Here is a 23397-nt window from a genome sequence, read left to right on the forward strand (position 1 = left end):
TCTCATAATTCAGCTTCTCTGGAATGCACAATGCGCAATTGCATTGGTGTCTTATACACCACTTCTTTTACAAATACTTACTGTAATTTTCCTTTCCTGATGGACTCCATGGCAGCAGGAGTCCCCTCCAAGTTCCTGAGTAGGCTAGTTACAGAACACAGATGCTGAACAGGAGCAAATATTTATGGTAGTGGGGTCCTTTAGGGTGGGAATGGAGGCAGGGCTAAACCCCCAAAACGTATGCTGTCATGGAGTCCATCAGGAAAGGAAAAGTACTGTATGTATTTGATAACAATTTTCCGTTATACCTGCCAAAGGATTTAAAGTTCTGTTCAGCTACTCAGAGATGTATAGTAACTAAGTAGAACTACTTCACTACTGTACTTAAGTACCGAAAGGCGGTATCTGTACTTTCCTGGAGTAGAATTTGTTTCTCCTACTTCCACTTTTACTTCACTACATTTTTTCAATGATTTCAATACTTCTACTCCGATATTTTTTTTTTGTGCTGCATAGTTACTCGTTACAATTATAAAAATTACCACTGCCAGAACAGTAGATGGCAGGTTTCATGAAGCTCAAAATGTGTATTATCAGCGAATACAAAAATTAATGCTACTGTATGTATAAATAAAAGCTGCATTTGAAATAATAAAAAACAATATGATGTTCAAACTTTTGACTTCTTTCTTTAATAACTACATAACACAGTACTTGTACTTTTACTTTCAGTACTTGAGTAGCGATTTTTTTTTTCAAAACTACTGGTACTTTTACTTTCAGTACTTGAGTAGCAAAATTTAAAAAAAAACTACTTGCAATACTTAAGTACAAAAAATGTTGAATACTTTAGTACTTCTACTCAAGTGGCTTTTTGATCGAGCACAACCACTTCTACTCAAGTCACTTTCTGATCGAGCACTTGTACTTTTACTCAAGTATGGGTTTCGGGTACTTTATACAACTCTGCAGCTACTGTGACCCAAGCACACTTACCAAATGGCACAGACAAGCCTTAGACCTGGTGCTGCCCTTCCTCTCCTAGTGTGAATGCTGCCATGCAGAGCATCATAGATTGCATGTTAACATTCTACTGAATACTGTACATAACTGGTCTAAATAGTATTTTTATATTTGTTTAGATTTTACCTTTACCAAGTCACTAAGATCTGGAATCTATCCATCTGAAATATTTAGTTACTGAAAACAGATTCCATTCACACAAATACAAAGGTGACAATGTTCTGAAATTATCTTGAGACCAACACAATCATCCAAATTGTTTTTTTTTTTTATAAAAAGAAATATGGCAAGTATTTGGGTCTGAATTACTAATGTGTGAAGCTAGATGGAGTGCAATGAAACCAAGGGAGTCTGTCTTCCTATTAAACATTCGATCAGAAAAAAAAATAAAAACCATAGTGAATGTTTGACGTAAAAACAGGTACACTTTGTATTACCTCTCTTCATACTTTAGCAAATCAGGCCCATGGAGTAAAAGCATACGAACATGCAAATCTTTGGCCGAAGATCCTTGAAGGCTGATTGACCTATTAGCAACCTATATTTGCCCCAGCTGTATTTTTTTTTTGTTGTGGATGGTGTTAATGTGTGAAAGAAAAGATGCCAAAACTGCAAACAAATCCAAAATGTAAAGTTTATTATGAAAATGGTTCCTGCCGGATGAATCAAAAAATTAATTTACATAAAAGACAGCATGTATGATATGTAAGCAGGCCTAGAAAAGTATAAAAAAGAACCTTTTTTAAAAAGAAAAATGAAATTATGTACAGATTTTTTTTTTTTATTTGCTTTTAATTTTTTTTCTCTGGACCATATTAATCTGATGGTTAATGGAAAAATAATGTTTTTCTTATTTTATTATACAACAGATGAGGCACGTTGAGTTAAAACTGAGTTAGTCTGTAACACACAAGAAAAGTATCCATACTGTTCATTTTTTTATGTTTTAATATATATATCTCTCTTTTTAAACGTTTATGTTGGTAACACTGTTGGGTTTACTGGTACAATTCTGTCTATTTCCTAACAACCCTCCCTTTCATATTCTTAATAATTAATCAAAGTGGCACCAACCTTATAAAGTTTTCATATTAATTTACAGGAAATAGTTAAAAAAACACAGACACGGTCGTCACAAATAAAAAAAAAACGTATTTGTCATTTTTGCAAACTGTCGAACAATTTATTTTGAAAGCAGCTGTTAAACTCGCTCAATTGAAATAACCAGAAATCTTCAATAGTTTATTATTATTAATAATATTATTTTTTAATTGTTTGACACAACACAAACACTTATTAAAAAAATATTAAAAAAAGGAAAGGAAGAAAAACGAACAGAAAACAAGATGGAAGACAAAGGGGTAAAACAGAAAACCTTGACGTGAGTTTCAGTGTTTTGCAACCACCACGAATGTGCAGAGAGTTGTTTTTTTGACTCATTCCAGATGCGCAGTATTTGGGTTCTGGATTGAAAGCCAGCCTTCTGACAGAGAAGCAGGGCTAGCGTCACTGTCCTAACCCTTTCCCTGCAGGAAGACACAGAAGGCAATGGTAGAGGAGGCTTAAAGGTTGCAGTTTATAATTAATCCCTTCCTACATTCCCTCACTGAAAAGATAGGAGGTAGAGCCAATGCGTAGGTCTGGCTTAATTTTCTGAACACAGCAATAGACAGCGAGGGACATTGGCTTGGGACATTGAAAGAGCACGTCCCCTGCTAACACATTTCCCAAATGTTGCTGGATGATTGTAAGGCACCCCAATTAAACTAGGAGTCCACGTCATGCCTGGATTTCTGGAATGCAGAAAAAGTGGCTACCAGCTGGCATTGGCTGTAGTGGTAATTGATCTAATGGCTTTAAGAATTCTGCCAGGGCAGAGACATACCTGCATGGACTGTGAACAATGTACAAAAGTAGCCATAAAGGGCTGGACAGAATGTAGGAGCTATTTCCATTTTGAAACTAGTGAGCCTCCTCTATTCACAAAGTAAATGAAAATGAAACTGAGCTTCTAACATGTAAGATTAACTAGTTTATATGTCCAGCTTATTGTGTGATGCTGTAGGGTCATCATTCTTCAAGCTGGGAAAGAAGAGGAAGCTAACTGTCCCTCCCTTGCACAAAGAAGGTATGCGGCCTTTTGAAAATGTTACATTGCTGGTTTATGTGGGAAAAAGACAGACATGAGACAGGTAAAAATTACAGAACAGTCATTAAGACAGAGTACTGAAATTTCACAACAGTAAAAGCGATAGCAAAAATGAAAACAAAGAAAGAGCCAAGTTTACCCATAGGGTGTACCAACAGTGAAAGCAGCGTTGCCACTATACAAACATCCACGAACCCCCCAGGTACCACCGATTCACTGACACACAGGGAGTAAAGAACGTGACAGACCCAGACTACAGTTTTAAAAGCACAGAGAAAGACAACAGATATAAACACTCACATTAGCTTAGAATATACTGCATATTGTAACACACGTTGAAATTGGAATGAGACAGCTAAAAAGACACTTGGAAATGGTTCTTTTTTTTTTTTTTTAAACTTTCTTAGATTTGTGTTTTTTCTTTTTTTTTTTGTAACACACTAAGCAACACATTACAAAGTCTCACACCTGGTAATAGATGTTTCACGGATAAGCTGCCAAACAGACTGGAAGTAGGAAACAGAAACCTATTAGTCCATGAAACGTCACTTTTGGTTTCTTGTGACTCCGTTTTTTTTCCCCTTCTGATTTCTGGTGGCCAAAACAAAACCAATATCTGCACTTTGTTATTTTTAATTGTTTTTTTCTTGGTGATTCCCCCTTGCCCCTTCAAAATTTTGGGGGAGACTTTCTGAGTATTCTAAAAGAAAAGTTGTATTTGCTAGTCGTTGCCATAATTTGACGCTAGGCTTTAAACCTATCAAAGTGCATTAGACGGAGAGTAGAAATGTTAGAGGGCATTATGAAGAAATAATAAAGAGGTTAAGATGGTTTTTATGGGTTTTTTTAACCCTTAATTTACTGTAAACTATAACAGGTAGACACAGTGCTGGTGAGGACACGCAACATGTAACAGCAAAAACATGATGGGTCAGTAAAGTGTTTTGTGCAATAAAAAGAGTCCACAAAGTAACCCACTGTATACACATCATACTGCCACAATCGTTGTTTTGCTTGGAAAAATTACCTGGCTTATGAAGTTTAAAATTAGCCGCAATGGCTTTTGCCCTTACAGGGCCAATCACATCAGCGGTCTACAACCCTATGTTCTAAGCCTCTCTTGATAGCAAAAATAGCTATGATGTGTTTGAATTTAAAGAAATTCCCTGCTCTATGTCCCCTATCTGACAAAGTGTTAATAGCATAACTGATGTAGGAAAGGATTTATTCCCCTAGAGCTAGATTTGACTCAAGAGATCAAGACTATGAAAGGTAAATCAGCAAATATAAAAATTAAAGTGTGCACATTTATCCCATCCTCTGCTACTTTCTTCATTCTTACTGTTTAATTATTACATCCAGTTATACCATGTACTCTGAATGTGCTCATCCCTCAGTTCCTGCATTCTCCCCTCAAGTACAGCTTACAGTCTCCCCACCCCTTGGTCGATCTTTTTAGCTCCTTCTCTGATTAGTGTCTTCACAGCTTGCCCCTTTGTCAGTCATTCACTGTAGTTTTCTCAGAACTCCATTAGTAATTTCACAAAGCTCTTCCGAAGGCTGCTGCTTAAAAGTTAACCGAAGCCCAGATGCTCCTACCAGGTGCTCCACCAGCCCTTCTGCAAAAACCCACCAGCTATTCCTCCTTTATGGGCCTGAGTACAGTTGTAAAGCTAATGCTTTCTCCCTAGAGATCAATTCGGCTTGCATTCTACTGCAGAATATGTACACCAGAAAACAATGAAAAAAAAATCACTGCTGCATTCCTACTTATTCTTGATCTAGAAACATGGAGATTGTGGTAGTGTCAGGGTCTTAAGCAGGCCATAGACGAGTCAAAAATCAAACAAATATTCCTGTTGATCATCAGGTTGTTAATTTTTTTGCATCGTTATTGTGCCAGCTAAGACACACACAATTTTTGGGTTGCAATCAAAAGTGCCTGATTCAACATGCTAGATTTTGTTTTTAGAAAAACAAAATAAAATGATGGCATAATTTTATGCGCCATTTTCGTTTTTCAATTGACAGAACGTTCATTTTTCACTTGTCTATGGCGGCCTTAACTGTTCGGAGATTACCATACAAGGATCTGTATGGGAAAAGATCCTTTCAGTTGTGGCAAGGCACCCTAACCTAGTAAATGCATACCATGGAGTTGAGGTTAGCAGGCATTCATTGGATTGCAGACACAGAAAATAGCAGTATCAATTTCAACTTTGGGGACAACTACTAGATATGCTTTTATTTACTTATTTATTAAATGATGCCAATATTTAGCTGTAGCACAGAGTCCTGCTGGTAAATCTGCATTTTGCTGACTGTCCATGAATAAGGTAGGCTATAGACATTTTAAAGGGTAAAAGGATTTTTACAATTGCCCTCAACCAGTCAACTTTCTTAGCACTGCAAAGTGCTCAAAAAACTTGTAAGGTTGGATTCTCATCTCATCAGGTTTATGATGAGCGGTGGAAGGTACAAACAGACACTGTCAGTGGGGAGGAGGTGAGAGGTACAGACACTACCAGCACCACTTGTTGGAAAAACAATAGCAGTTGCCACAAATTATTTGACGATTCCACCTACGTACCCCTAGATTGTTGAGTCCTTGTTATCACAGGGCAATGGGTTGCTTGGAAAGATGACACAGGTAATGATTTTACTTTACAGATAATCTGATATAGTCTGGTCAGTACTGTGCAATCTAGATCTATAGAAATCTGTAATGACATTTGTGTATATTTTAGTAGATGAAAATACAATCTATTAGGCCCATAAGGAGGAATAGAGATGCAAAACCGGTCTCATTTGGCAATTTTTATATAATGAAGAGTGCACTAATGCTGTTAATTATTGCACACTTGAATGTTGCACTGTCTTTACATGTATCACATATGTATTTATATTTACGTAGAAAGCAGCATCAGTACACTCTGGAATAAAAACTGTGCCTGGACAGGAATGGATAAAGCAGGTTCTTTAGTCTTAGTAGCTGGTGAGGAGCCCTTCTTGCCTCCAAATCCAAAGAAGTTGCATGGGCTATTATAGCAGCAGTTAGACCCCTGTTACCAGAACACTCTACTTTTTAGCCCTTTTCCTATAGCATGCAGAGAATTGTTTTGGCAAGAAGGAAACTACTGAAGAAAGAACCATTCTACCTGTACTCATTATGTAAGTCTACTCTTTGCTTATGGAGCTCTTGCTCAAGCACCTAAAGCCAGATTATTCAGCAAGAGCTTTAAAGCAGCTACTCTTCTAAACTACTGTAGATCCTGTGAACTAAGGGAAATTCACATAATACTAAGACATTACAAACAGCTAACTTCAGGGATCTGCCTGAAGCCACCTTTGATGAAAGTCTTCTTTATGAATCAGGTGTGTAGAACTTTCTTTCCTGCAAGTGACAAGTGTAAGAAACATCTTTAAACATACACATACACGAACCTTGAAAAGACAAGGCATCTTGGTACATCAATACGTAGCTGTCTTGATAACTGTTTCAACCATTTTTTAACAATGTTGTGGGCTTATGAAAGGCTGACAACACTTTCAGGATCCAGTAGTACAAGTTGAGTTAACTCTTTTCTGCCAGAGCAGCATGCAGTGCATTGACTTCTCTGGCAATTTAAGAGTTAACAGATCTAAGTTCTAGCAGCAGAGAGGGAGAGGCCTCAAAAGAATGAAAAAAATAAGTACTACACAAAATGCCATGTCTCATTATTTTGGCAGTGACTGGGTGAGGAGTAAAAATAAGACCATATAAAGTTCTGGGGTCAAAAATGGGGGAATCTAGGTGTGAGTCAAAGTGCTGGAATACTTTAGGTTGTAAAGGATCAGAACGCAGCCGTTGCCCCCAACTCTAAGTGACGGCACAACGGGCACAGTGCGAGCGGTCCCCAGGAGAGGCATCTGCCAACTAAGCCAAAGCCGCAAAAAGAGGCTGACGGAGAAAAGGTTTTGTGCAGCCCTGCTATAAGTATGAGGTGCGGAAGACGGGGCTACTGGTCCCAGAATGCTTTGGGAAAAAGGTATTCATAAGTACAACTCATGAGGGAAACCCAATTTTGCGGCCTTGGGTTAGGAAGCAGTGGAGGAGACATTGGGTGGCCAGGCTTAGCTGCCCCTAGGACCAATACATAGCCACCTACATTCTGCATCATTTATTAATGTCTTTCCCTGCTCCTGCAGTCTGTTCATTTTTCTCCTCCTCATTCTCTCTACTTTTCATTCACCTCTCTCCTTTGTTTTTTAGTCCTCTTTACGTTCTAGAGTCTGTGCTGCATGGATGCCATTGCTGTACACTGGAAATGGGAGGGAGGAGAATATCCCCTCAGCTGTAGTGAAGACACTGGCAGCAGGCACCTGGGTAAGACCAGCACCTGACACAGCTCCTCCAAATGGGCCAGACATGTTAAGTCGGTGGACATGATGGTACAGCATCTCCATTGGGGTCTTGGGATCCAAACCAAAACCTGGGCCATTTACATCAACAAAGTTCACAGGATGAGCATTGGGCAGCAGGTTGCCTTGCATGGCCAGAGTCACCTCAGCTGGGGCATAGCGAATGGTGCCTGTAGTATATACCCTCTGTCCACTGCTTCCTGTGGCTGCAAGGGTTCCTGCCATGCGATGCACAAGAGGAAGGACCACGTTGCCTGCCTGAAGCCTCTGTAGTGCTTCCAGCTCACCTGCGTACAGAAGGGAATTTGATGGGCCACCTGTTTGGGGAGGTTTTTCTCGAGGAGAGGCAGACAGTGGAGGTGAAAGAGGGTCAGAGTTGACAGGGCCTAAGCCCCCTGAGGATCCAGAGTATTGCGCTTTGCTGCGTCCCTCAGCCCCACCTGGGGGTGTGAGAACAGAGTCCGGTATGGAAACATGGAGGGCTGGAGGGGCAGCAGCAGTGGAAGATGGGGAAGGGGAGAAATGTTCGCCCCCTGTAGGAGGCTTGGTCATACTATAAGGGGATTCATTTCGTGAGATCTCTCGATTGGGTGGGAAGTTCCAAATACTGCTGTCATTATCAAAGTTAATAGGCTCTGACATTTCCGTCTTGATCTTTAGCACAGATGAAGAACAGCTTCCAGTGGGGGGAGGGGTGGAAGGGAGCAGTCTTGGGGGATCCCCCAATGTGGTTTCTAGCCCACCAGGACTGGATCCTCCAGAGAGACGTCTCCTACGACCTCCACATGGTCCCAAACCCTTTCTCCTTCTCCTTTTTCTTCGCTGATGTCTACTTAGAACACCAGTAACACGCACACCTGTGTCTTCCTCATCATCCTCCTCCTCTTCCCCACTCTCAGAGTCTTTGGCACTATCAGAGCTCAAAGATTCAGGTCCACGCATGTCCGTTTCACTTTCTGTGTAACGTTCTACTTTAATGTGCATAGGGCCCAATGCTCCTAGAGCGCCAATAGCCCCTAATGCACCCAACCCCCCTTGCTCTATCTCCTCTTCTGTTTTCCTCACTTCACAGTCTTCGCTTTCTTCACTTTCTTCACTGCAAGCATCGCTTGAGCTGTTGGCCTCTTCATCACAGTTCATGTCTGGGTCAGAGTGGGGTCCTGGTTGCTTGTGATCAGGCTCAGGGTCTTCACTCTGCTCAGAAAGGTTCCCTTTTCCATCGGACTTCGGATTATCATTATCCTCTGTAAGGATTAACAACATAGATTATTATGTTACATTCTTCAGTCTGTACAAAATTATTACTTTTAGCGCCAGTGTGATTTCACAAAGAACAGTTTATTTGGTAAAATGTCTGACAACCTTAAAAACTAAATTTAAGTACCTTTTGCACATAGCCTTGCCTTTTATTACATAATTTAATTTATTTAATAATTTTTGTAAAAAAAAAAAACATATATATATATATATATATATATATATATATATTTCATACAACCCTAATTCCAAAAAAGTTGGGAAGCTGTGTAAAATGTACATAAAAACAGAATGCAATGATTTGCAAATCTCATAAACCCATATTTTATTCACAATAGAAAATAGAAACTGATGGCAGCAACCTGTCTCAAAAGAGTTGGGAGAGGGCCAAGTTTACTATGGTGTAACATCCTCTCTTTTTTAACAACACTCTGCAAATGTCTGGGAACTGAGACCAGTTTCTGGAATTTTGGGAGAGGAATGTTGTCCCATTCTTGCCCAATATAGGAATCTAAATGCTCAACAGTCCTGGGTCTTCTCTGTCCAAATTTTCGTTACAAGATGCGCCAAATATTTTCTATCTGTGAAAAGTCTGGACTGCAGGAGGGCCAGTAAAACACCCAGGGAACTGAGTTCACAGACATTTTTGGAAGTATTCCTGGGCCCAGGCAGTGATGTCCATCCCAGAATCATGCCTGTTGTTAATGCAGTGCCATCTGAGGGCCCGAAGATCACGGGAATCCAATATTGTCTTTCAGCCTTGTCCCTTGTGTCAGAATCTTTTGATGATAATATGTACTGTAGATGATGATATATTTAAAGTCTTGGCAATTTTAGGTTGAGGAACATTATTCTGAAATTGTTTGGCAATTTTTAAGCTCAGCTTTTCACAGATTGGTGAACGTCTGCCCATCTCTACTTCTGAAACACCCTGACTCTCTAAATGCTCTTTTTATACTCGATCATGTTAGTGGCTCAATTACCCTAATTAGTTGCAAAATGTTCTCCAGCTCTTCCTTGTTAGTACCACTTACTATTCCAGCTTTTTGTTAGCCTGTCCCAACTTTTTTGAGACGTGTTTCTTTCGTCAATTTCAAAATTACCTTATTTTTTTCTTAAAATGGTGCATTTTCTTAGTTTAAACATTCAATGTTGTTTCTCTTTTCTATTGTGAATAAAATATAGATTTATGACCTTGTGTTCTGTTTTTTTGCAGATTTTACAAAGCTTTTTTGGAAATGGGGTTGTATATAATGTAATTGCTGTAAATCTTTTTTGTAATTTAGGGTCAGTAAAAATACCTTTCTATTTTACTATGCTGAAAACTGTGATTATCTAAAGTCTCTTTCAGAGAGGTGGTTAGGGTGGGGGTGTTAAAAACTGGCAGTTGAGCAGCGGTTTTAGGCCCCCCTCCCTTCCCGATTATGCATCTGAACTGCAGAATAACAGCCGGACAGGGCTATTCATATACCACGGCTGCAATGCTTTCCTTTTCATGAATGGAATTTTAAACTCAGAGTGCAGTTTGACAAGCAGTACTGCTTTTTAAAATCACCCTTAAAAGTTCAATACCGTCTCCTCTCTGCCTGTCAAATGCCCTTTATAAAGTGTTATTAAAGCAGATCACTATTCAGAGAGCACCACACTACTCTGAGTGTCATAGAGCCCTAAATCTAGAAAAAGAAAAAATCAAACCTGGCTTGTATATACAGGAGCAATCTGTATACTGTTGTTGAACAGAACTCTGGACATTTCATTTCCTGCTCAAGTTTTACACTGTTACACTGATCATGGGCCTATAGCAGGAAGTTCTTCCACATCCTCATAAAGTAGGATGTGGCTTCAGAAAGTAGCATTGTATACCGACCAAACAAGCACAAAAGCTAGTAGTAGTCATATTCTACTGTAATTTTGGGGACATTTCTAAACTTATCCAAGCCACTTTTTTGGTTTTATTGCCAGGAACATACCCTACCCATAACACAGTGTACAGCTGGACAATCAACATCTGCCTTGACACATTCAAAGGTGATGGGACTGTGCTACCTGTGTAGATATAAATGCTGGGGTATGTTCCTTAAACTCTATCTCGTATGTAAATGTACAGTATGTCCATGTGCCACCCAGTAAGCAGAGGATATGTCCTTTAACTGCCATTACAAAGAATCTGTGGCAATAATCCTGGGATTTCCCATGATATGTGTTATAATTTACCTAATAACACAACTAAATAAAACAGTAGTTTCATATCTACTATTCGGTAGATGGTTTGATTTCCTCTTTCAAAATGTGGCCAACATCTGATCAGAGATAAAGTACAGAGGTGTCAGGAATAGAAACCAAAACTGTTCTAGATGTAATTCTATTGTACATGATTCAAAACAAAACACCAACATATCTACATACTTTGGCAGCAATAACAATTCCAGGAGCCATTTACAGATAGTATATTCCTCGCTATTACGGTAATGTACAAATTGGGTTTTTGACTGTGTTTGGCATCTACAGCAACCTTTTATTGTGATGCATTGTTAGCAATAAAGAGCATCGTAACCACAAACCAAACAGCTTCATTTTGTGGGATTCCTATATAAGAGAACATCTTAGTTAATAACAATTTATCATACATATCTGCCTCACCTGAATTATCCTTGGAGTCTGAATCTGAGTCAGAAGTCTCGGAGGATTCCGATGTCTTTTCAGGCAAATGTGGCAGCTGAGCAATATCCATCGGAATATCCTTGTATTCTGGTAAACTAAACCAAATAAAAAAGATTTATGGACATAAAATCCTCAAACCACCATTAAACCTACTGCTTTATAACCATATACATAACTGGTCACATAATTATAAAAAAGCTAAAGAGATATAACAAAGATAATCAATGCCACCAACTGACAAAACTGGATTTTTGTCTTACTATAAAATCATTTTCTCTGATGTCCTTTAATGGCTACACCTCCATATCTTCATTGACCCTTGGGTTATGCTGCTCTCCATAGGAGTAGGACTAGGCGGAAAAATTTTTTTAACTACGCCCCTAGGGCAGTCCTAGGGGATATACTTCCCACTTCCTGCTATAGGACTTCAGTTTGAAACAGGCAGTGTCAGAAAAATGCATAACCCAACTCAAACAGAGGGGTGGGTGCTGTGTCCATCAATGAACATCAGAGAAAAGGATTTTACGGTAAGACAAAAATCCAATTTTCTCTTTCGTTCATTGACGGACACTTTGAAAAATAGCCAACCAGGTAAACAAGGAGCCCAACCAGGAACAACTGAAGCTTACCACCAGTAAAAAATACACCCTCAAGATGCGGGAGCCTCTACAAAAGGCAGCCTGCAAAACTTTGCGGCCGAACGCAGCATCCGCAGATGTGAGTACATCCACCTTGTAAAACTTTGTGAATGTATGCACAGACGACCATGTGGCTGCCTTGCACACCTGAACCACTGACGCCTGATGACGAAAGGCCCAGGAGGCACTAAGTGCCCTTGTAGAATGCGCCTTAACAGGGAAAGGTGGATCCTGACCCTAATGGAATAGGCCTGATCCATCTGGAGAAGGTCGCAGCAAATGCATAAGAACAAAGAAAGAATCCGATTTCCGAATCGACTCAGTCGCCGCCAGGTACACCCTGATTGCCCGAACCACATCCAGGGAATGTAAAGCAATTTCTTTAGGATGTTTGGGCTTAGGGCACAAAGAAGGCAACACAATGTCTTCATCCAAGTGGAAACCAGAGACGACCTTAGGAAGGAACGACGGAAAGGGACGCAGCACCACTTTGTCCCTGTGAACCACCAGGTAAGGTGACCGACAGGACAACGCAGCCAGCTCCGACACCCTGCGTGCAGAAGTAATAGCCACCAAGTAGGCCATCTTCTGTGACAGAGTAGGCAGAGGAAGTTCATGAATATTTTCAAAAGTCTTTAAAGAACAGACAGTACCAGATTGAGGTCCCACGGAGGTAACAGGGACCTTACTGGAGGAGCTATGTGATGAACTTCCTAGACAAAGGTATGATCCAAGGAATTTGCCGCCAACGCCCCCCCGAGACTCACACCAAGAAATGTACTTCCTCCATACATGATGATAAATCTTCCTAGATATACATTTTATAGCTTTTAACAGAGTAGGAATCACTGAATCCGACAACCCTCTATCCTTCAGTACCTGGCTTTCAATAGCCAGGCCTTTAAGGCCAGCGACCGTACAGCAGGATGGAAGATCGGCCCTTGAGACAAAAGATCTTCTGTGAGAGGGAGTCTCCAAGGAACATCGGCTACCAGCCTTACTTAGGCCTGCGTACCAAGACCGGCGAGGCCAGTCCAGAGCCACCAGAATGACTGGAATTCCTTCTGCCTTGATTCTGTGTAGAAGTCTCGGCAGACGCTGTAGTGGAGGAAAGGCGTAAATCAGATGATACTGACCCCAAGGGGCCACCAGAGCATCGTCGGCGTTGACCAAAGGATCCCGAGATCTTGCCACAAATCTCTGAACCTTGCAGCTGAGACGAGAGGTCAGCAGGTCCACATCAGGTGTTCCCCACCGGAGACACAGTTGTTGAAACACTTCCGGGTGAAAAGAGGTAGTCCGCCTGCCAATTTCCCACTCCTGGAATGTGCACAGCAGAGAGGGCTGAATCATATCATTCTGCCCACCTTAGAATGCCGGCAACTTCTCTGGCTACCAGGGCCCTTTTGGTGTCCCCTTGATGATTGACATATGCCACTGCCGTGGCATTGTCCGACTAAATCCATACTGGGCACCCCTGCAGACAATCGGTCCACAGTGACAGGCAAAGTCTGATCGCATGAATCTCCAGGATAGTGATTGGCATACTGGACTCCTCCCGAGTCCAAACCCCTTGAGCCGAATCTTTGTCCAAGACACCTCCCCACCCGGACAAGCTGGTCTCTGTGGAAACCACTGTCCAGTACAGGGGGAGAAAGGACTTCCCCTATCGAAGCACCAGGGATGGAGCCACCAAATCAAGCATCCCCTCGCACCCCAGGCTCAACAGGATCAGCATGTCTAGAGATTGAGGATTCTTGTCCCATTTGGCAAGAATCTCCTTTTGTAGAAGCCTGGTATGGAACTGTGCAAATGGAACCGCCTCAAAGGTGGAGACCATCTTGCATGCAAGTCCTGAGATGACCGACGGGTGGACAAGAGGAGATGAATGGCATGCTGTAACTTCATCAGTTTCGCCTCCAGAAGAAACACCCTGGCTGAGGCTGAATCCAAAGTCAGGCCCAGGTAGTCCAGGTTGTTGGACGGAGACAGAACTGATTTCTGAAAATTTAGCGTCCAGCTGAACTCTTGCAGAGTTCGCACAGTGATGTCCAGATCATCTTGTAAGACAGACAGAGACCCTGCTCACAGAAGGAGATCGTCCAGGTACCCCAGCACCGCGATCCCCCTCTGCCTGAGCAAGGCTAACACCGGGGCCAACACTTTTGTAAACACCGGAGGAGCTGAGGCGAGGCCAAAGGGTAATGCCACAAATTGATAATGCTTCTCTCCCACGGCAAAGCGAAGAAACCGCTGGAGCCCGACATATGTTGGGATATGAAGTTAAGCGTCCTTGATATCAATAGGGGCCAGAAAATTCCCTTGATGAAGAGATGCCACCACCGTGCGAATAGACTCCATCCAAAATTTCTGAATCTGCACAAAGGGATTCGGGGCCCTTGAGGTCCAAGATCGAACGCACCTGGCCTACCTTCCTGGGAACAGTAAACAGATTTGAATAAAATCCCCAAAAACCTTCCAACTCTGGAACCGGCACAATAACTCCCTGTGATAGCAGATCCTGCACAGCCCCGTAAAGGTCCTGCTGCCGATCCGGGGACAGGCGCAAGTTGGAACGGAAGAATCTTGCAGGAGGCAAGGACCGAAACTCGATCTTGTAACCGGACTGAATTAACTTTTGGACCCACTTGTCTTGAATGCAAGAGATCCACGGGTCTGAAAAGAAGCAAAGACATCCCCCAACCCCAGATACGGGTGAGGGCCCCCCTTCAGGCAAAGGAGGGCTTGTCTGCAGAACCAGTGGGACCCACTTTTGACTTACCAGCCCAGGGCCTCTTGTAACCTCTACGGGTGGATTTTTGTCCCTTGTTCTGCGAGCCTGTGGGATGAAAGGGCCATTTGTGAGCCGAGAAAAAAGGACCACGTTTGCGACAAGGCTCGTTGCTCTTGGCTACCTGTGGAAGTACTCTTACCTCCTGTAAGAACCTTAATGATTTCTTCCATAGAAGCTCCAAGCAGGCGATCTCCTACAAAAGGGAGATCAGTGAACACCTTTTAAGAAGCCTGGTCCGCAGACCAGTATTTTAGCCAAATCATATGGGGAAGGGTCACAGCTGTCACAGGGGCCGCTTCCAGAGAGGCATCACAGATATACTGTAACCCCTGTATCAATTGATCGGTCAGCTCCGACAGCTCAGGAGGATGTTGACCCCCTTTAAAATCCTGGCGCAGAAGCTTAGCCCATTCAGTTAGGGTCTGGGAGACCAAGGTGATGGCAAACACCGGCCCCAAAATTGAACCTGCCAGTGTGTAAAGGTATCAGACCAGAGCCTCAGTTCTCTTGAAGTGGGAAGTATACCCCCCTAGCACTGCCCTAGGGGCGTAGTCAAATTTGTTTCCGCCTACTCCTGCTCCTATGGAGAGCAGCATAACCCAAGGGTCAAAGAAGATATGGAGCTGTGTCCGTAAATGAAAGAAAGAGAAAGTAAGTTTGAGTAAAAATGTTTTTACAAAAAAGCATAACATAGGCACAAGTGAATAGCCCAGGTTATACTATCTATTGAATAAAAGAAGAAAAAAAACACTCATATTGCACTTACAACTCTCCTAATTAGAGCCCTGAGGAAGAGGGATGGCCCTGAAATCAGTCATCAGTGGCGATATCAACTCATACAGGAGCAAGCTGAGCATATGTGCTGTCTTGTAGTGCTTGTTCCCTTAGCTGATCCTTTTTCTCTTGTGCTAGCTAAAGGAGAAAATTGCTTTTGGAGTGGTTCTGCTTTACTCGTTTTGGCTGGGGGTTTTATTCCCTTTTGGGCCTGTTCACTAAGGATCTTTTTAAGCAGTTTTATTCAGTTATTCATTCAATCGCAAGAACTGCGCTATTCAGTGCACCTGCATTTACAGTTTTTGAGTGCCCCCAGGATTCTTTTAGAGATTTTGAGATATTTTATAAGGATCAGTTGTAGTAGCAATGTTACTGGATGGTTGGCAGGTCCAGTGGTGAGCCCGGTTTCTCAGTTTACTTGTAAAAATGTTTGTTTAGATCAGCCTTTTTTAACCAGGGGGCCATTAGGTTTCTTCAGGGATGCCTTGGAAAAATGCCAAAAAATTGTCCAAAAATTGTATACAAGCTAGTGGGTGGATCAAGTCTGCATTTTAGTTACACAAAGCAACAAGTTTTCAATATGCGCCATTACAACCTTCTAGCCGTCACCATCCTAACAACCAATGACGTCATCAGTTGATAAGGAGGATGTCGGATGCTTGCACACTATCCTTGCTTGATTCTTCTGTGCCCCTCTCTGTCAGCACTGGGGTCACATTAGCTGAGTGAGGGACAGAAACTGAGCGAGAAGAGAAACATTAGAATACTAGTCAGTACCAGTGTGTTTGCTTTGGAAGAATAACTCCCCTCTAACACTAGGTGTCCTATGCGTGTGGATGTTGCTGCAATATGTAAAACTATTAGTTCATTTTTCTACATTATAGAATAGGAATAGGGTGTTTCCAGATTGTGCAGAATTTTAAAGGGTGACCTGACTGAAAAAAGGTTGAGAAACACTGGTTTAGATTATTTATGTATGTGAAATTGGTCTATACCAATTGTGATCAGACTAGATAGTTCAAAACTGCTTGGGTAAAGGCCTCCCAAAATGTTCTCAGTGCCAATAAATATAGTATCATTAAATAGCAAAATCCAGGTGTCAGATGGGTATGTGTGGGTTTTACAGTATTCCATGTTGTGGCCACCAATGACAAATCATTATCAACTAAAGCAAAGTATCCAAATTTCAGCCTAGAGCATATTCCATAAACTGGTTGGGGCAGGTGGCATTCTGGCAGATTTAAAAGATCAGAACAAGCTGCTTTCAGGCACAATTAAATCACACAGAGGCTGAACCTGGCAACAAACAGATACTAAGAGTGTGAATGCAGGCTGTAACCAGGGTATCAATCAGGATTCACAGGATAACTACTAAACTGTGTTAGGACCAGCCAGAATTTTTTAGTCAACAGCTCTCCTGGCCCAAAGGGAAGTTCATGTGTGACATATGAGCTGGCTACATAAGCATATAACTAGATGCCACCTGAGTAGCATGGCTGGGTTATGGGAGCTTCATCTTTTCAAAATGTTTTTTTACTTAGTAAGGCTGACAAAAACTAAAGTTTATTTCATTCAAACTCTTCCCTTTCTATTCCAACAGAGGACACAAACTGCTAGAAATGTGCATTGCAATTTATGAAAAGTCATTATAGCAATTTTACTTCAGCATGTTGTAAATGCATGAAAATATACTGTGGTAACATTTTCTAGTACTGTACCTGCAAAGATCTGACGATGTCCTGAACATGCAAAAGCTACAAAGTTAGTTTCTGGTGCATGAGTCATTGCTTGTCTCTCAGTGGAAGAAAGATGGGAGTTGTGTAAATGTATGGTACATGCCACACCACTGTTACAAGTCATTTTGTTTTTCCAATAGTGTTGTAGAGTGTAAAGTCGTAGACCTTGTACTTTCCACATACATAACTACATGTAGAGGCTGGCTTCTTCCAGGAAGGCAAAGTCCCTGTTGGTATGACTTATGCTGGCCATACATGTATTGATTTTCGGACAAGAATATTTGTACGAAAATTGTTCGTACATTCGATAAGTGGACAAATGTCGTTAGAAAATTTCACTTGCTTTTAACATTAAATTTTTATAATGAATATAATTTCCCAAAGAAAACCACATACACTGTCCGCAAATTCCTTCAATCGAGAAATGTTTTCTGTTCTGCACCTTTGAATTTTCCCATCACTGTGGTTGAAAACAAATGTCTATTTGACTCTACTAACGATTAGAAAATCAAACGAACTTTTGGAAAATGGAAATTTTTAAAATAAAATGTATATGTGTATTGCCAGCATTAGATCTGCAGCATGTACTGAGTGGGTTTAGTACCCATGAAGCAACACTCGCTGTACTTTTTCTGTATCTCAATGACTGATGTATCCATGTCTATCCAAGACGCAATAAATATTTTAACACAATTGTTTCCAGGAAGCAGTTTGTTAATTGATAGATTCAAAACAAAGAAGAAAACTGGGCTTGTGTTATACCTCAAAGTATAGTTGCAAACACACCAGTGAGATATTTTTCACCAAACCATAACATAAATATACCGTGTTGCGCTTTCAACCATAATCAGAAAAAATTCATACTAATCATAATAATGAAACATTTAAAATGCAAATAAAGTTAAATTCATAGTGCAAATGTCCAAAGTAGAAAACCAGTCAATTGTATTGAGGTTGAAATAAAGGTGATTAAAAAAAACACACAAAGATGAGTGAAATCCTTCCTTTCACCGTAAAGGGCACATATCAACACCAAGATGAGATTTACTCTTACCAGACGTGTCCTGTAGTGATGAAACGCGTAGGAAAGAGCGGCTTGGTCAGGTCATCGCGTTCCCCGGAAGAAGAGGCGGACGCCATTCTCCTTGCCCGGGAGTGTTTTCTCTTGAAACATGAGCATGGAATTTTAACTAAACGTGAGTAGTTATTCGTTTTGAATAAAGAATCCATCTTAAGGTTTTACACTGTTGGGTCTTTTTATTTGCATTGCATCTTTGGAGTTGGCGATACCTCTCCCGAGACGTATGCCGTGGTACTGTTCACAGGACTGATGACTACTGGCTGGATTGTTTACAGAGGGATAAGTTCCCCCTGTTTACCTACCTGGTGTCAGGGGGTCCAGCTGCTCTGGTAAGAGTACATCTCATTGGGGTGTTGATGTTTGCTCTTTAGGGTGGTGGAAAGGATCTCACTCATCTTTGTGTGTATTTTTGAAACATCTATTTCGACCTCAATACAATGAACTGTTTTTCTACTTTGGCCATTTGCACTATAAATCAAACTTTATTTGTATTTTACTTTTATTATTATCATGATTAGTATGAATTTTTTCTGATTATGGTTGAAAGTGCAACACAGTATATGTATATTGTTAATTGATAGGCCAAACTGCGAATAGCTCTATTAGTAAGCCTAACATATTTTATTAATGATTACCAATAATAATACACAAATGACAAAGGAACACATATTGTACCACATTTTTGTCCCTTATAATATGTATAGGAAGCTTTAACTCTTTGTAAGGTCTTCCTGTCACTGGAGTATATGACGTACATACAGCACTGAACATGCTGTGTAACTACTGGAGTTATCCCCAGAAATTGTAGGGCTCAATTCCAGCTAATCACTTGAGATGAACCCTTTGCTGACAAATGTCTCTTTCCATACTTTGAAATCAATAAATTAAAAGGCCAACAAGGTGTTACAATCCCACAAATCATCCCCACATATACTAAAGGAGCATAGCAAGTTCCCTTTAAAATGTGAATTATACGCTGCAAGAGAATTTTCACTAAGCTTATGAAGGAGGTGAAGCTATGCTGACTTCAGTCATCCTATCATGTGCAAGAAAAAAAAGGCTGTTTTTTTTTAATTTTCATTGCACGTGATTGGATATTCTTGGCAAAGGGTACAGTATTTTAACCTCATTCATAGCTAAGTAAACATTCCCCTGCAAAGTGAACATGCTCTACTCCTTTCATGCACCAATCCCTGTGTTTCCACAGTAATCATTTGAAACAGTGAATATCACAATATTCTCTATACAACTGTTACATGACATTGATGAAAACAGAGAAGAGGGAAAAACGTTTGGAATGACTGTGTGAAATCTGCATTCAAGTCACAACTTTAAAATAAACTGGCTCCAAGTTTTCCTCATTTTATACTGGTTCTGATTTATCAGCTCCTGCCTCTTTCTACCATCTCTAAGGAAAACAAGGGCGCTGTCAAGTCAGTGATGATGCAATATATAGAGTTTAAATGCCAGTACTGAGTCTGGCAAAGCTTGTACCCAAGGTATGAAGTTACCTGAGGATATAATTGACCCAGATGATGTTCCTCTCATTGGCATTCTTGGCATTGATTGCGATGGTGGCACAGGACTGGACCCAAATGTAGCCACCATTCTTCTGCATCCACCGATAATACTTGGTCACGCACTGGCCCTTGTTCAACACTGAAAGGAAAGAAAAGTCCTGAGATCTGCTCCAAGTACCAGTTATGATTCTAATCAGGTGCTATTTGCTGTTATATAATAATGTTTTTATTCAACAACCAAGGTCCCAAGCATGAAAGTGAAGAAACAACCGCCTGCCCTGCCCACAGCAACAAGTCAGATTCTTCTTCTTTTCATGTTTCCAGTGTAGTTTGGAAAATGAAAAAAAAAAAATTGATTTGCTGTCATGGGAAGCGCTGACTACTTTTTTCAGACAATTTTAAGAATGAGGTGCAATTCGGCTGATGTACCTATAATGTAACATAAGTAACACTGACAAGTAACTTCACAGAAAAGATCTGAAATGACTGTCAAACATGGACATGTGCAACACTTATATGAGTACACTAAAATTATTATGTCCTAACATATGGACTTACATTAAATGACCAAATTAACTTTCAATTTAAATCACCTAAATACATTCCAGTTGCATAAAAAGGGTGCACAGAAGTTGGTTTGGTTGGCTGGAACCTGGTAGTGCATAGGGTTGTCACTAGGGGTAATCCCAGAAGTACTCTTCAGTCACTAGAGAAGATCATAGTGCCACCTGTATGGACCTTTGCTGCAGTGCTGAATCTGAGAAGTCTTTCTGGGGGTCCTTCTTGGTCTCAGGACAATTACTATTAATGATCTCCCTGCCACCCACAAGCAATGCGTTCCAAAAATATGTTGCTTATAGGGCTTGAACTTGGGGGTTGTGAGCAATGTTGTTTGGGTGTGGATTGGCGTGGGAGGCCTGTCATGTAGGTTGTACCTGGGGCCCCATGAATTCTAATGGCAGCCCTGCTCATAAATTCTTTATGCATGTATGAAAAAGCCTAATGGTGCCCATAGATTTTTCAACTGATCAGGTACTGGTCAATACTGACCAACTTTTTAAAACCAAATTAGGTAGGAATCAAACAGGCTGGACAATATACAGAATGAAAGTTGTAACTGAATAATTCCTTTCCACTTTAATATTTTTACAATATTAATAAAAAAAAAAAAAAAAAAAAAAAGCTTGAAATGACCCTAAAGAACCTATTTAGCAAACAAATTAATAGATGTAAAAATATATATTATGTGTGCATTTATCCAAGGCGTTACTAAAGCAATTTTTTTAAATTAAAATAACAAACATATCATACTTACCTGCTCTGTGAAATTGTTTTGAACAGAACAGCCCTGAACCCCCTCTTCTGAGGTCCTCCGCTGTCGCCGGTATGGGGACAAACACTGCAGGCTCGCTCCTGAGCTGTGCTGTATGCAGGGCTTTTTTTGCTCAGAGAATAGGTGCAGGTACTCCCCTCTTCTGAATCACCCCGTCTCTGCCCCCTACCCACCTCTAAGGACCATCCCTTGGTTTTACCCCCTACCCACCTTCCTGTACCCCCCCTTTCAGAGAATAACGAAGTATGTTTTTGTGGTGGTGAGTAATTTGTATGAAATGTGTTTAAGTGGAGTTCCACCCGTTTGGGGTTTATTAAAAGACAGCAGCTACAAAAAGTGTAGCTGCTGACTACACAAACTCACCTGTGCCACGGTCCAGCGATGTGGCCGGTGGGAGCCTTGGTTCTCCCCCTCTTTTCTCCCCGTGGTGCCGGCATCTCTAGTGTGGGCACCCGGCTGTGACAACTTGCGGCTTCACATCCGGGTGCGCACTGTGCATGCGCGAGTTGCGCTGCGCGTCCTGAGTAGACGGGCAATCTTCAGGGACCTGTGACGTGTCCCAGAAGATTGTAGGGAGGGAGAGAGGAGAACTTCAGCTTGAGCCGCCTTGGAAGTGGGAGAGGGTACCTGTCAAATCTAGGTACCCGTTCCCCTCCCCCCCAAAAAAATGACATGCCAAATGTGGCATGTCAGGGGGTCAGGAGGCCTTTAAGCGGAAGTTCCACTTTTGGGTGGAACTCCGCTTTAAGGATAACAAGAAAAGTAGTAAAATAGATCTCCTGCAACCAGCAACAATACCCCCCAGCAACAATAGATCCCTTGCAACAAAATACTTCCTCAGCAACAACAGATCCTCCGGCAAGATTAGATCCCCTGCAACAAAACATTCCCCACAGCAATATAGACCCCTCCAGCAGAAATAGATACACGAGCAACAATATATTTCCTGCAACAAATAACCCTCCCCAGCAACAATAGATCCACCCTAGGAAAAGCTGACCCTCCAGCAACAACAGATTGCCCAGCAGATAGCAATAATAGACCCTCCAGCAACCAGAAACAATACCGTCCAGTGGCAATAGATCCCCTCAGCAGCCAGAATTAATGGACCATCCAGCACACCATAACACACCTTTCCATTACATACATTCAGTGCTGGAGGTGCCAGAACTGCGTTCCCCAGCATTCCTAATGTAAAAAGCCCTGGCTGTGTGTGTCCAATAAATGCACATAGCATGGCTCTGCCCTGTCTCATTGGATTTGAGGGACAGCAGCAGGAGCCAATGGCACCTGCTGCAGCCTCCATGTCTAGTAAGAAGAGAGAGAGAGGAGAGCACAGCCTCAGATTAAGATCAGGGGTAAGTATTTAGTGGGGGGGGGGGGGGGGTTAACATTTGAATGCTTTTTTACCTTAGTGCAGAGATTGCATTACGTTTCCTTTAGAACCACTTTAGGAAGTGCCAGGGACAGACAGGAAATTTGAGGTACAGTCATACATTCAGAGAAAGAGCAGAGTTCAATGCTGAATACTACTGCGGCCAGCCAGGATAACACTCCAACTCTCTCTCTCCTTGCCTGCCTGTTAGAGGTTATTTGAAAGTATTTGTGCAGCTTTGATCCCTGGGCTCATTTTGGGGATTCCAGTAGGTCAGAAAATACAGCACTTTCTTTTCATCTTGTCAGAGAGAATTTACAGCTCTCAGAAGAACAAAATCCCAGTCGGAAAGGTGGGGTGAGGGGGACCAGAGACCACAGAAGTTAATATGTGAAGACAGCAGAGGGAAAGATTTGTGTAAATGAGGGAAAAAGAAGAAAGTTGGAGAAATAAATGTGGTGATGATGATAAAAGTGACTGAAAGAGAATGGATGTAGAGTTAAAAGAGAAAAGCATATTTGGGGTAATTTACAAAGCTCATAAATAGCAATGGGCAAGTAATGTAAAATCCGCTCCCCTGGTGCTTCACCCGAGTGGGCCCTATCATTTGCTCCGCTGCGCAAATATTCAATTTAGCTGGCAGTTTTAGAAAGCT

General features: G+C 41.4%; 1 protein-coding gene across 7 annotated transcripts in view; it reads right to left on the reverse strand.

Moving 5' to 3' along the window:
- Positions 1 to 5789: 5789 nt before the first annotated feature.
- The window catches only part of NPAS3 (neuronal PAS domain protein 3), a 676849-nt gene continuing 659241 nt past the window's right edge, over positions 5790 to 23397 (reverse strand). For all 7 annotated transcript variants that reach the window (XM_082275689.1, XM_082275690.1, XM_082275688.1 and 4 more), the window contains 3 exons: positions 20026 to 20173; positions 11471 to 11586; positions 5790 to 8817 (listed from right to left, as the gene is read on the reverse strand). In XM_082275689.1, coding sequence (XP_082131815.1) covers positions 7421 to 8817; positions 11471 to 11586; positions 20026 to 20173 — 1661 coding nt within the window. In that variant the 3' untranslated portion in view covers positions 5790 to 7420. The remainder of the gene's footprint in view (positions 8818 to 11470; positions 11587 to 20025; positions 20174 to 23397) is intronic.

This window comes from Pelophylax lessonae (genome assembly GCF_965119305.1).
Source record: "Pelophylax lessonae genome assembly, chromosome: 13".
NCBI classification, from domain to species: Eukaryota; Metazoa; Chordata; class Amphibia; order Anura; family Ranidae; genus Pelophylax; species Pelophylax lessonae.